We start from the raw sequence: 13,691 nt of genomic DNA on the forward strand, positions 1-13,691 counted from the left end.
TCGGTCTTGTCAGGATTTAGACAAAGCCTGTTCCTCCCCATCCAGACCCTCACCGCCTCCAGGCAACGGGACATCACGGAATATAGCATTGATGGTGAACCTTTTAGAGACTGAGTGCCCAAACAGCAAGCCAAAACCCACTTATTTATCACAAAGAGCCAGGGCTGCATCAGCATTGTGGTGCCCTCGGGGGTGGGGGGGGCGTAGCCTACTGGGTGGGTGTGGCTGCTGTGGTCACGGCAGACTGGGTGAGCATGGCCAGGGCCAGTCCCTCGCCATCTCCGGGGCATCCCTGGGTGGGGGGAGGAACACTGCTTGCTTGCTTACTTCCTGCCCTGTTGCTTCCAAACGCCATGTGCTCACTACTCTGGCGAACTCTGCTGGGGCAACGGCATGCATGCCCACAGAGAGGGCTCTGAATGCCACCTCTGGCACGCGTGCCATAGGTTCGCTACCACTGGAATATAGAATATTCTTTATTGGCCAAGTGTGATTGGACACACAAGGAATTTGTCTTGAGTGCATAAGCTCTCAGTGTACATATAAACAACAAAGTGATAATCATAAATCATAAGATACAATCATAAATCATAAGATACAAACAACAAAGTGATAAATCATAAGATACCAATAGGAAAAAGTAATAGGAAAGATGATAATAAGATAGATAATAGACTTAATAGGACAATATTAATATTAATACAGGCATAATAGGATACTTTTCAATTGGATTTTATTTACTTTTAGTTTTATTTACTATATATTACAAGCCACCACAAATTAGTATGAATTCGTAGCATAACTTTTGCTATTCCCAGTAGATGGCAATTGCAACTTATTTATCAAGGCGGTGATGGCTGCCATTTGGATGAAATGGTAAATAGTAACTTCCCCTTCAAATCAAATTTGATTCCATGTGATTTCAGGCTATTGCTTAAAAGTTTGGGATCTCCTAATAGATGTGTGTACAAGTGATGCATGCTGGTCTTAGAAATGATAGAATAAGAGAGTTGGAAGAGACCTTGGAGGTCTTTTAGTCCGTTCCCTGCTTGAGCAGAAAACCCTATGCCATTCCAGACAAATGGCTGTCCTATCTCTTCTTAAAAAGAAGCACCCACAACGTCTGGAGGCAAACTGTCCCACTGATTAATTGTTCTCACTATTTGGAAATTTCTCCTTTAATAATCTCTGGATTTCTCTTTAATAATCTTCCATCTGTTATTTCTTGTCCTGCCTCTAGGTCAGGGGTAGGCAACCTTGGCTCTTTTATGACTCATGGACTTCAACTCCCAGAATTCCTGAGCCAGCATAGCTATGCTGGCTCAGGAATTCTGGGAGTTGAAGTCCATGAGTCATAAAAGAGCCAAGGTTGCCTACCCCTGACCTAGGTGGTATGGAGAATAGGTCGACCCTCTCTTCTCTGTGACAGCTGCTCAGGTATCATGTCATCCCTAGTCTTTCTCTTCACTAGATTAGATATACCTAGTTCTTCCATACTCTTTTTGCTTTTCATGTAGGAGATGAAAAATTGGTTAGAAATGAATCAGATTTCAGTGAAATAATAGGATAAACTTCCTAATATGTGACCTTACTTTGGAAGCTCTTTCAATATTAAAATAAAGACTTACATATAGAATGAAGCAGTTAAGATGATCCCCACAATCCTTTTCATTTCCTTGATTCTTTACTCAAGACTATAATGAGCAAACATTTGCTATGTTTTCAGTTCAGTTCAGATCCACAATTTCTGAATCCAAATAAGGCCCCAAGTTGTATTTTAAAGGATCCTGTTCTAGTAAATTACTTTAATGCTTTGATATTGTATCTTACCAAATGTTGGCTTTTTTTTCTTTAATGAAAGTTATATTAACAACAAAAAAATATGTTGTATCTGAAGGCATGAAAAGAACTCTCATAGAATCCAAAACATTTTGAACTTTGCATAGAACTTTATATTACCTATGGATATCTTGATATATTTTATGTTTGTACTAAATGCAAAATGTTGAGAACATACGTTAATAAATAATCCACAAAGATATTTTTTATGGAAGTCCAAATTAGAAGTAACCTGAACAAATGTGATATCAAGCTGGAATCTTTCTGATAATATTTTCTATGCTGTTTTACAGCTCCGGATTTATGCCCAACCACAGCAGATAAATACAGCCATCTATGCAGCAAATGTAACCAAGGTTGTATTTGATTACTTTGAAAACTATTTCAACATGAACTATTCTCTTCCAAAACTGGGTAATTTTCTATTCTTCCTTTTTAATGAATGTTACAGTAAATGTTTGTTTTCAGTTTATGTGTTATCTGAAAATTATATGCGAGATTAAAGCTATAAGTAATTGGCTTTTGGTTGCTCACAGTCATGTTTTATAGCAGGGCTTTTCAACCAGTGATACGGGTACTACCTGTGGTACATTGGCACCTGGCAGGTGGTATGCAATCATCCTAGAAAAGTGGTAGTGGGGGAGGGGAATGAGTTGAACCAGTGGCAGCACCACACAAGTCTGAGCGAGAGATGGCTGTAGCTGCAGGGCTGTCAGGGCTCAGTGGAAGCGCCAAGATCAACGCTTCTTCGGGGCTGTCAGGGCTTAGCGGAAGCGCCAGGATCAGCACCAGGCTCCAGCTGGAGCTTGGCACTGATTCTGGTGCTTCTGAGCCCAGAAGAAGCACCGATCAGCTGGAATATTGCAGCATCTTCAGGATCTTGTGATTTACATTCAGATGCTTGGCAACTGATTCATATTTATGACAGTCACAGTGTCCCAGGGTCATGTGAAGTGACCAAAACCTGCTGCAACCACCCAGCAGACAGGGGGAATAAAAACCAAACACACCCCCACCCCACCCCCTCTGCCTATCCTCAACAGAAATGCTCACAACAATGAAAACCTCAGACAGGAGGAAGAGCGCTGCCGAGGACTACCTGTACTTCATCACTTTTTTCCTTTTTTGGGGGGGTCATCAAGTTTTTGACACCTTGCTAGGCGACTGGTGGTACTCGGATGTTGCCCGATCCTAAAAGTGGTACAATGGGTGAAAAGGTTGAAAAGCCCTGTTTTATAGCATCCAATTTTTGGTCCACAGCAACAAGTATAATCTCCTCAGATTGGCAACAGATTTGTCACTTTCCAAACAGTTTTAATCTGCATTTCTTCACTTGGGAAAAAGTGCATTGAGCTGAATAAAATGCAAACAAAAATAATTTTAAAACAGAATCTTTATATCAGAGTAGGCTTAAAGCATCACAGAACATATACACAAACCATATACATTACATTTCACTACACATCTGGCTTCCAAGCAATGTGAAGGAAGGTATTCAGTCACAGTTGACTGTTATGTCTTAACTCTGGATATTTTCTGGATGCGGTTCACACTTATTGTATGACATTGCCATGCTTTGGAAAATAATTTAAAATTGCAGTGCCAACAAGTAATTGAGAAAGCTTATCATATCTCAATCGAACTGGATAGAATCTTCTTCAAGCAAGAATTTATAAGGTTTTTAATACATGTTACGCATTTATGTAGATATTTTTATTTATAATTTTGCGACCATTCAATAAAGCACACTTTAGAAATACTTTCAATAAATAAAAAGGCTATTGTGAGAATGAAATAAGTGTTATCAAGTGCTGAATTAATTGTGATAGATATAAATATAATGGAACTAGACATTTATATCAGCTACCTGTTGAGAAACCCATGCTGAATAATAATAAAGAAGAAATGGGGGTTTCAAGCTTTTTGGATCCAAAGTTCTTGCTTTAAGCTTGTCCATCTGAGAAGGAGATTGACTTCTAAGCAGGAGCAGGTGGCAATATTGTACGTCCTACAAAGATTGTAGAGGTCCATCTCTTTCATTTGAACTAATACAGGTTGTCTGCTATAAAGACATGCTCTTACATGTCATGGTGAATAGAATCAGATATGATTCATTATCTGTGGATTTAGTTCATTAATTTATCAATAAATATTTCTGAGCCCCATTATCAAATCACTTTTCAACCTAATCATGGGAAGAATCTATAGAAATTAGTCTGGCTGAAGCAATGAAAATTATTACTGTGTGTGGTGAAAGAAGGACAGATTGCCTGCGTACCACATATAGTACTCCCAAATGAAGGCAAAATGTACATCCCAAGAAATTTTGCAGAATCCAGTCTAAATTGGTCATGGGACCAGAGGTTTAGTCTATAACAGAAGAGGGAAGTTCCCTGCGGATGAGATTCAGCATGAGTCCAAAGGTTCAGAAAACTAAACCTTTCTGGTCCCAGTGACCAACCCAAACTGGATCCTGCAACATATAATACTACATTCAAAGCTATGAACTTGATTGCAAAACACTGTTTCTCTGTAGATAATGTACATTTTGCATCTTCCTTTTGTATAATTAACTAATAGGATTAAACAATTTACTAACAGTGGTTTTCATCCCTTTTAATATGAAATTTACAATAATACCATGGAATGATTTAGTTTCATTAAAGATGTAAGTGGTCCCATTACTTCTTCTATGTAATATTTGCTCATGTGACATGTAAGCTTCAGTTTAGGGTGAGGTTACTCAGCTTAGGTACAATGCTATACTCATATTGCCTGAATGAATTAATAACGTTAGGGGTTAAATTCATCATCAGCCTTGTCCTTTCATATGTATTTCTGGATTTCTGTGAAAGCAGATTTCTGAGATTTTGGCATGGATAGCTATAACAAACAGCCCTGCTATTTCTCACTTTGCTTGGTTAAAAAAAATCCATGCAGACAAATCTCTCTTTTTTGAGATTCACATCTGAAAAAGAATATATGTTTCTAAAACTTGTGTCTAAAAAGCAATAGCTTAGCTTTAAATAGCTTGAACAAGCTATATAAATGATCATTTACATTTTAAAATGACATCATTTAAATATTTTTTGAAGTTTTGAAGATTTAGAGAAAATTATACATAAAAGTTGTTGTATATTAGGGAAAGCTATGAATGAAGATTTGTAATGGTAACTGGGAAATTACCCTAATGGTTCAGACAGCAAAATGGATTAATTTTATACTGATCCTTATCATTGTCCTTAAGGTAAAGGTAAAGGTTCCCCCGCACATGCATGCTAGTCGTTTCTGACTCTAGGGGCCGGTGCTCATCTCCATTTCAAAGCCAAAGAGCCAGCGCTTGTCCAAGGAGGTCTCCGCCAAAGGCACACGGAACGCTGTTACCTTCCCACCGTAGTGGTCCCTATTTTTCTACTTGCATTTTTACGTGCTTTCGAACTGCTAGGTTGGCAGAAGCTGGAACGAGTAACAGGCGCTCACTCTGCTACGCGGCACTCGGGATTCGACCCGCCAAACTGCCGATCTTCTGATCGACAAGCTCAGTGTCCTAACCCACTGAGTCACTGTGTCCCCCATATCATTGTCCTTATCTTCATTATAATATATAAATTCTTATAATTATATCATTATCTTCTTTTATTGCCTGTTATGATAGTTTCTCATGCTCTCTATTCTTGTTGAACACATTCTAGTTAAATCTCATTCAGTGGTTGAGAAGATGAACAGATTGATGGACACATTAGTGGAGGAGCAGTTGCAAGCTTTCAGTTATATTCTCACCCTTAAATCTGTAGGCTTTCTTGAATGTTATGGAGGGTGGTGTCTAAGTTGCCTTGGTGGAAAGGTAAACTGGAAGAGAATAGAATTGATTCATACGTAAATATTATCCTATCATACCTGGCATTGAGTTTTTGTGTTGGAAGCACACAAGCAGGCATTATCAGATTGTATGGTGACTGGAGGGAAATGAGAATTTGAACACCTATGTAAACATCTCTCTTGTTTCATTTAGACAAAATAGCAATTCCAGATTTTGGCACTGGGGCCATGGAGAATTGGGGACTGATCACTTATAGAGAAACTAATCTCCTTTATGATTCACAAGAATCTGCTGCTTCAAACAAACAAAGAGTGGCAACTGTGATTGCCCATGAACTTGTTCATCAGGTATAGTTTGTTTGTTTGTTTATTAATTAAATTTCTATGCCACCCATCTCATTATGCAAAGTGCATACGGAGAGTTACTGAATATTCTTGTCAACAAGAAACTAAAGTACATTATTATATTCAAGGAAATTATAATGTGCTTTTCCTATAAATAATTTTTGACAAGATTTTATCTGTTTCCTTCTGAATGATAAAATAATTAGGTTAATTTGATGTTTTATATATATTTCATAAACAAAACAAGCACTCATTAAAATTGCATCAAAATTAAAGTGAAATCTCTTGTTTAACATGTATCATTTTCAGACAAATATGTGTGCACAGAGAGACCTCATCAGACTTTTAAAGGATAACATTTATGATCCAGTAACAAACATTGTGTTTTCAAAATAACAGTCTCTTTTGATATATTTTTATCCACCTTTTGACAAAAAGCTTTCAAAGCAGGATATTTCAGCTAGAGGTTTATTATCATTTTTAAATGAAAATGCATTTTAAAAAGGCTGAACTGAGATGTCAATAAATGACTGAAAAGGCGTAGTTGTTTCCCAAACTGTTCTGACGATATCTTGAGTAGTTCAGTTGCTTTGAGTTCTGATTGTGTTTTTTTTTAGACAAATCATTATTATAACTAGAGCTGCCAAGTTTCCCTTGGTAATATATACCTTCAATATATACTTATATAATATATATACTTCAAAAATATTGAAAATGGAAATGAAAAACACCTAGGGCTCCTTATAGTTATACTTCAGTTAAAACAAGATGTTCATGAACATGGAAGGAGGTTATGCTGATTCCCAATATGATAAAAATTTATGCAAATGCAGTCAACATTTAACAAAACTAGTCGGAATCAGGCAAACATAAAACTTTAATAATAATTATAGCTGCTCAACATATGGGCAAGTTAGAATGGTTTAGGCTGGTATTTAAGAAGAGAAGGCAGGAAATTTTCATTTCAAATGATAAAATTTTGCCACCAAGAATGTCCAGTTCTCAGTTATTACCCATCTAAATGCAAAACTGAAGTCGGGAAAAACTGGATTTTTGAGCTGCGGTTTGTTTTGCCTTTCTGTTATTTTCCAGCAAACAGAGAAAATCTCTTGCATAATATCTAAACAGCTCTGCTATGGATGATACATTTCTCTTCCTATTCATCTTTCTCAATGCTCTTTTTTTTACTTATTATAGTGGTTTGGAAATATTGTCACCATGGATTGGTGGGATGACTTATGGCTAAATGAAGGATTTGCCAGTTACTTTGAGTATATGGGTGTAAATGCTACAGAAGAAAAATGGCAAATGGTAAGAATTCTTATCTTTGTATAATTATAGAATATGAACAAAGGAAGTATTACTCGTGTTTATGGACATTTTTAGCCCAAGAATTTTGTTAGAATAGAACAGAATAACAGAGTTGGAAGGGACCTTGGAGGTCTTCTAGTCCAACCCCCGGCTTAGGCAGGAAACCCTATAGCATTTCAGAGAAATGGTTGTCCAATCTCTTCTTTAAAACTTCCAGTGTTGGAGCATTCACAACCTCTGGAGGCAAGTTGTTCCACTTTGTTTGATTTCCCCCCCGAAAAATACAAGATGGGTTGCCTGAAATCAATTTTGAAGCCCAATGTTCTGCTCCCCAACCACTGACTTCTAGTCTTTTTTAAATGGTCTACAAGAACCCTCGGAAATGAAAATAGCTCAGGTTTACCAGAACTGGGTCACTAATACAGGAAAATTAAGTCCTGAGTATTAATTGGCTCCAGTTTCCAAGACATGGCTTCAGGTCAAAATTGCATCGAAATAATTCAAAATTATGAGGGAATGTGAGATTATGCTCCATACTTTTTCTGCAAAATGTGATACCTGCTACCAGCATCAGTCTCCCATCGTCCTGTGCACGCCCACAGGGAGGGCCTCCTTAGGGTTCCGCCGGTTAGAGATTGCCGGCGGTTGATTCCCAGGGGGAGGGCGTTCTCTGTGAGTGCGCCCGCCCTTTGGAACGAACTGCTGATGGAGCTTTGGACTGCCCCCGACCTTCGCTCTTTTCGCCAGGACTTAAAAACCTGTTTGTTCGAATTGTCTGGCCTGGACTGAGGGATTTTAAATTTTAAAGTATTTAATTAAATTATATTTAATTAATTTTAAAATTTTAATTTTATTGTTATTAGGAAATGTGGGCCTGTACTAATTTAATTCCATTTTATTCTTTTTCGTACTGTTTTAATTGCCCTGTGAACCGCCCTGAGTCCTTTGGGAATAGGGCGGTATATAAATTCAACTAATAAATAAATAAATAAATAAATAAATAAATAAATAAATAAATAAATAAATAAATAAATAAATAAATATAAGAATGAGAATGGTACCTCACCAATCATTATAAATTTATCTCTTTATTGATGCCAATAACTAACTTTCCATTCATATATTGGTTTTTCATGTAACATTTTCATGCTTTTTGCATGAAAAACTGATAAGCTGTAACATCAGATTAAACAACAAGGTTCCATCTTTATTTGGTATCTAAACTGTGGCTTTTGGCTTTTCTCTTGTGAACTGCAGTAGGATCATCCCTGGGCAGATTCTAGCAGTAATTGGCAAGCATGGAAGGACTCCATTTCCCCTGGTATCTTTTCTCCATGTGTGCAATATCCTGGTGGAATCTCTCCCCATCACTCTGCAAGAGGTTCTACTGTTTTAATCTGGAACCCAGTAACTTTTAGGCAATTCCAAATCCCTGAGCAGGTCATTTAGTTCACTCTGTGAAATTAGATGTGGTTCAGGAGGAGCGTGTGGTGGGCTAAAGTTTTGATGGCCTTGGGTCAGCTGCATCCTACTCATCATCTTTATCATCATCTGAGTCTAGAGAGTAGGATTCTAGTGGATCTGGAATTGGCAAGTCCCCACCATGGGGTACAGGACACAGTGTGGATGGAATGTTTGGATATTCCACGGTCCACTTCTTCTTTCTTGAGATTCCTTTGGCAATTGGGGGAACCATGAAAATAGGAGTCGCTACTATGATTGGTGGGTTCCCTCAACCCCATTGGGACTGCGAAGGCATGGACTTTTTCTTCTTGTTTAGCCAATAATGCAGATAAGTTGCACGTGTAATGCAACAATAATGAGGGGCCCAACTCTTATCCTGATCTCCTAGTTTGCATCCAAAATATAGGTGGTATGCCTTTTTTTTTACCACTGCCGTCATACTGCACTTTTGAGATGCAAATGGAACCACGCCACATGTGTAGCAGAAGTTATCTGTATTGTTTACACAGTTTTGAGGCATCTTGGCCTCTGAGGGAAAATATCACACAAATATTCTTTGGAAATGTTAGACAATGACACTTTCACAAGCCACCAGATGTAACTGTATGGTGCGTAGATCTGACCAACACAAATGTACCTTGCAATAAATTACAGTTAGATAATAATCTTTACTCTCAAAGTGAAGATAAATTTCTACACTTCCATGTGGTACCATTTTCATTGTTCTACCATACTTTATCAAGAAGTTACACGGCAACCAATGATCATTAAACGCTTCCCTCCCTTGTAGGGAAATATACTCGCCTGTGTATAAATCTTTATTGTGAAATATCTTGAAAACTTTAGCCAACCAGCACCTTTATCACCCATTTTCTAATTAATCTAATTAAAATATGTAATTGTAACACATTTAATCTTAGCGGTTGATAACTTCCCAAAATTTGTAGACCAGTAGTATAATGTTGATCTTGGAATACTGATCATTGTTGAAAATCAGCCTATATTAGAGAATACTTAGTAGGATTATGCTTCTCAGTAGTCTATCCAGGATTAAAGAAACAGACATTTTCACTGACCTGTTGAATCTCCAGCATGGACTTGGATGTTTGTTGTTTTATAGAATAATGTAGGAGAAGGGATAATAGAATCTGATTGGAGAGTGAAAAGGGGGAACAGCCTAGAATTCCTACATAACCACAAGAGAACTAAATCCATCCCCCACCCTTAAGTGCTGTTTATTCTTATCTAACTCTAAGCAGGTTGCCAACAGTTAGTTGAGAAGATTCCTGTGGATAGGATTTTAGCTATAAATCAGTTTAATTGGACCTCCTGCCCAATAGCTATAATAGACTTCCCCAGTAGAAGCACCCTCCAACTACATGGACTTCAGAATTCTCATAAGTGGTCATACTTACTAAGGAATTTTGAGAATTAAAAGTATCAAGGCTGCTCTAAAATATTGATAGAAACATTCCTTTCTAATAATTTAAATAACTTGCTAAATATTCAGCATTGCTGCTCAAAAGGAGATAGCTGTTAGCTGACCTTATTTGAGTTCAAAGGCAAGGCAACATAAGGTTTGATTAATACTTAATTGAGAAGATACTCAGTTCTCAGGGCTGTAGGCTAAATGAAACATCCTGGGGAAAAACAGTGGCAAACTACTTTTGAATTGCTGCCAAATAAACTGAATGGTTTTTTCTTTTTTAATAGGAGTTCAGCCTCTGAAGTATTTTTGTTTTTAGCGGGATAGGTTTCATCAAGTTATTTAGCTCTGAAATTTGTAACTGGGATGTCCAACCTTGGCAATGTTAAAGTTTGTGGACTTCAACTTCCAGAATTCCCCAGCCAGCCCTTCTGGCTGGTGAATTCTGGGAGTTGAAGTCCACAAGGCCTAGTTGCTAAGGTTGAATGCCCCTGATTTAGAAGCTTCCTTGAGTTATCAAACTTGATGGTAGAAAAACAGCTTGTTTTTCTATTAGTTGTTTTATAATATGTATATATGATATTGTGTGTGTGTGTGTATATATATGTTTTCTGAGGTTTTCGCGGGTGTTCGTATGTGGATCTTTGGTTATTCGGGTTTTTCCCCGCGTAGAACTAAAAGTGTAGGAGCGACGTTTTGACGGAATCCCATCCGTCATCATCAGGCTGGTGGCTTCTGCTTCCAGAAGAAGGAAGCAGAAGCCACCAGCCTGATGATGACGGATGGGATTCCGTCGAAACGTCGCTCCTACACTTTTAGTTCTACGCGGGGGAAAACCCGAATAACCAAAGATCCATATATATATATATATATATATGATAGATATATTTATTTAAAAAGTAAGTAAAATTCTAGAGAATCAAGAAAGTCAGCTGCAATAACTATTTCTTTGCTCTCTGTCCTGTTAATTAGCTATCAATCCAAAACTCCTTTTATCCTATGATGGGTGAGAGTGACATTTGGCATGATTTTATTTATGCTAATCAGTTTTCATGCATTAGCTTGCTTTTAGCTAATTAAGTAAATCATTTGGGGTAATAATAACTTTTTTCCACCCAACTCTTTCTTCTCCACAGCTGGATCAAATTTTAATTTCTGACGTACTGCCAGTGCTGAAAGATGATTCTTTGGTTTCATCTCACCCTATTACAGTGAATGTGTCTTCTCCTGATGAAATAACATCTGTATTTGATGGCATATCCTACAGCAAAGTAAGAGCTTAAGTTTCCCCATATAATTGGGAGAAAAGAAGTTAAACATCTTTAGCGTTTGAACTGTTTTTTTCATCTTGGGGGGAAACACCAGGAGATGAATCTTGTGGGATTACATTTACATTATATGTGTATATCTGCACTATGTGGTGTTACAGCTCAGAGGCAGGAGAGATGGAGAACTTGCTTTCCTTGAATAGTAGAGGAACACAATACAAGTAGTCTTTCAACTTGTAACCACAATTGAGACCAGAATTTCTGGCTGCCAAGCCCCAAATTTTGATCACATGACCATGTGGATGCTGTGATAGTTGTAAATGCAAGTACTGATTGTAACTTGCTTTTTTCAGTTATTATACTGAAACTGTATATAAAGTATTTGGGGTGATAATTACATAATATCCTGCACTGTAATTTTCATCACTTAGTGGTTTGCAAGAGCACAGCCAATATATATTATATATTATATGAAGTGGCACACCGGAAATGGTTAAGATTAGATAAATTAATCATTATCTTTGTACTGGTGTACAAAGACTTGTGTATATTGTTCCTACCTGTTGATATTTTTATAGGGTACTCTGGGTTTCTCTACAGTGTATCGAAAATGAATGATACTAAGATGAAAGTGGCCTTGTCTCTTTGCAATAGCCATGCGTTCATATCACTATTGCCTTATATGATTCAGGGAAAGTGGCTATTTAAATGGAATTTCACTTTTATAGTTAGCCTCTTGAATATGTATTTGGGACTTTCATAGTCAAACTCAAGAGATGAAAAAAAGGAAATGGTCTGAAATTTACAACTGATAATGGGATTACCAGTTATGAAATTTATGTGTTGCAACCTTCACCTTTGCTTGCACAATGGTATTGTTCTGGTCCAAATCATACAAGCTTTACTCATGACCAGGCACGAATCACCAGTCATGTTAGCTGGATCATCCACATATATTTTTAAAGGCTGAAGTCACACATCTGGATTGAATTGTGGCAAACAAAGTTGTCTGCAATCTATTTGTAAATTAGGAAGTTGTCTTGTATCAAATCAGAGTGTTACTCTGCTTCTGTCAATGTGGTCTAGTTTGATTATTAGCAGATCTCCAGAATCTCTAACTTGGCAGTGCCAGTGATTGAACTTGGGACCATCAGTGTGCAAAACATGTTATTTGCTACTGAACTCTTGACACTTTTCTCACTGGATTGCTTCAAGTTGGAATGGGAATGGGGAAACAAAGCCACTGACCATAATAAATGTGTAAGTTGGCACAAATGACATGAATCAGCATGCCAAATGGAGCTGGCTCATGTTTATCAGAAAATATCTTCACTTTGCGCCAATAAATCCTCACTTTTCCAGATGTTTTCTTCCCATTTCTGATTTTCTGTCCCTCTTTCTTAGGCTGTGTTTTAGTTACTTTTTTGTGGTGCTTGTACTTACTGAATGGTTATAAGGTATCAAGAAAGGTAGTTCTGTTATTTTCTGTTCCGTGTCTTTCTGTGATCCTGAAGTTTCCTTGGCTGTCCCCCCCTTTCCAATCTTCTAAAGCTCCACAGAAGTGTGCTCCTCATGATACCCTCATCTGAGGTTTAATTGAAATGTGGGAAGTCAAGGGACTTGTAGACGACTGGGAAGATCATTGTACCAGTGAAAGACAAGACATTAATCTGTACACAGACATATGCTCACTTGTTTAGAATAATTCTGTCCATCAGTGAGAATTGTATTAAAATGTTCTCCTTAGAACTGAAGTCAAAGTTGAAGCAATCTTCATCACAGTATTAATTCACAAGTAACTGTTAAAATAATTCTGAACAAAGCTATGTGCGTGTATATGGAGTACTATTTATCAATATTATCAATTCTCTGTGTCTAGGGAGCATCAATTCTCAGAATGCTTGAAGACTGGATCTCACCAGACCACTTCAGAGCTGGATGTCAGGTATACGTTCTGTTGAAATTAAACCCCAAATTATTAATAATTTGAGCTGTATATATTTTCCTGGGAGTAATTATAGGACTAGATATTTCTCTGGGAGAAATTATTGGATTTTAGTTGTGAATTAACAGATTTTGAGGATTGTGTTTGAATTAGGGGTTGGGACAATCTTCCCTAACTTAGTGCCTTTCATTTAATTTTGGATTAAAGGACCCAGAATGTTTTTAAACAATAATTTTATTAAAAATTATAATTACAATGCAACTAATACAACAAA

General features: G+C 37.3%; 1 protein-coding gene across 1 annotated transcript in view; it reads left to right on the forward strand.

Annotated features, from left to right (window-relative positions):
- ENPEP (glutamyl aminopeptidase) overlaps positions 1–13,691 on the forward strand; it is a 46,842-nt gene that overhangs the window by 14,476 nt on the left and 18,675 nt on the right. Inside the window, exons 4-8 of the mRNA XM_081332880.1 lie at positions 2,133–2,253; positions 5,852–6,006; positions 7,201–7,314; positions 11,341–11,475; positions 13,352–13,417. Of these exons, the coding sequence (XP_081189006.1) occupies positions 2,133–2,253; positions 5,852–6,006; positions 7,201–7,314; positions 11,341–11,475; positions 13,352–13,417 (591 nt within the window). The remainder of the gene's footprint in view (positions 1–2,132; positions 2,254–5,851; positions 6,007–7,200; positions 7,315–11,340; positions 11,476–13,351; positions 13,418–13,691) is intronic.

This window comes from Vipera berus (assembly GCF_964194415.1).
Source record: "Vipera berus genome assembly, chromosome: 7".
NCBI classification, from domain to species: Eukaryota; Metazoa; Chordata; class Lepidosauria; order Squamata; family Viperidae; genus Vipera; species Vipera berus.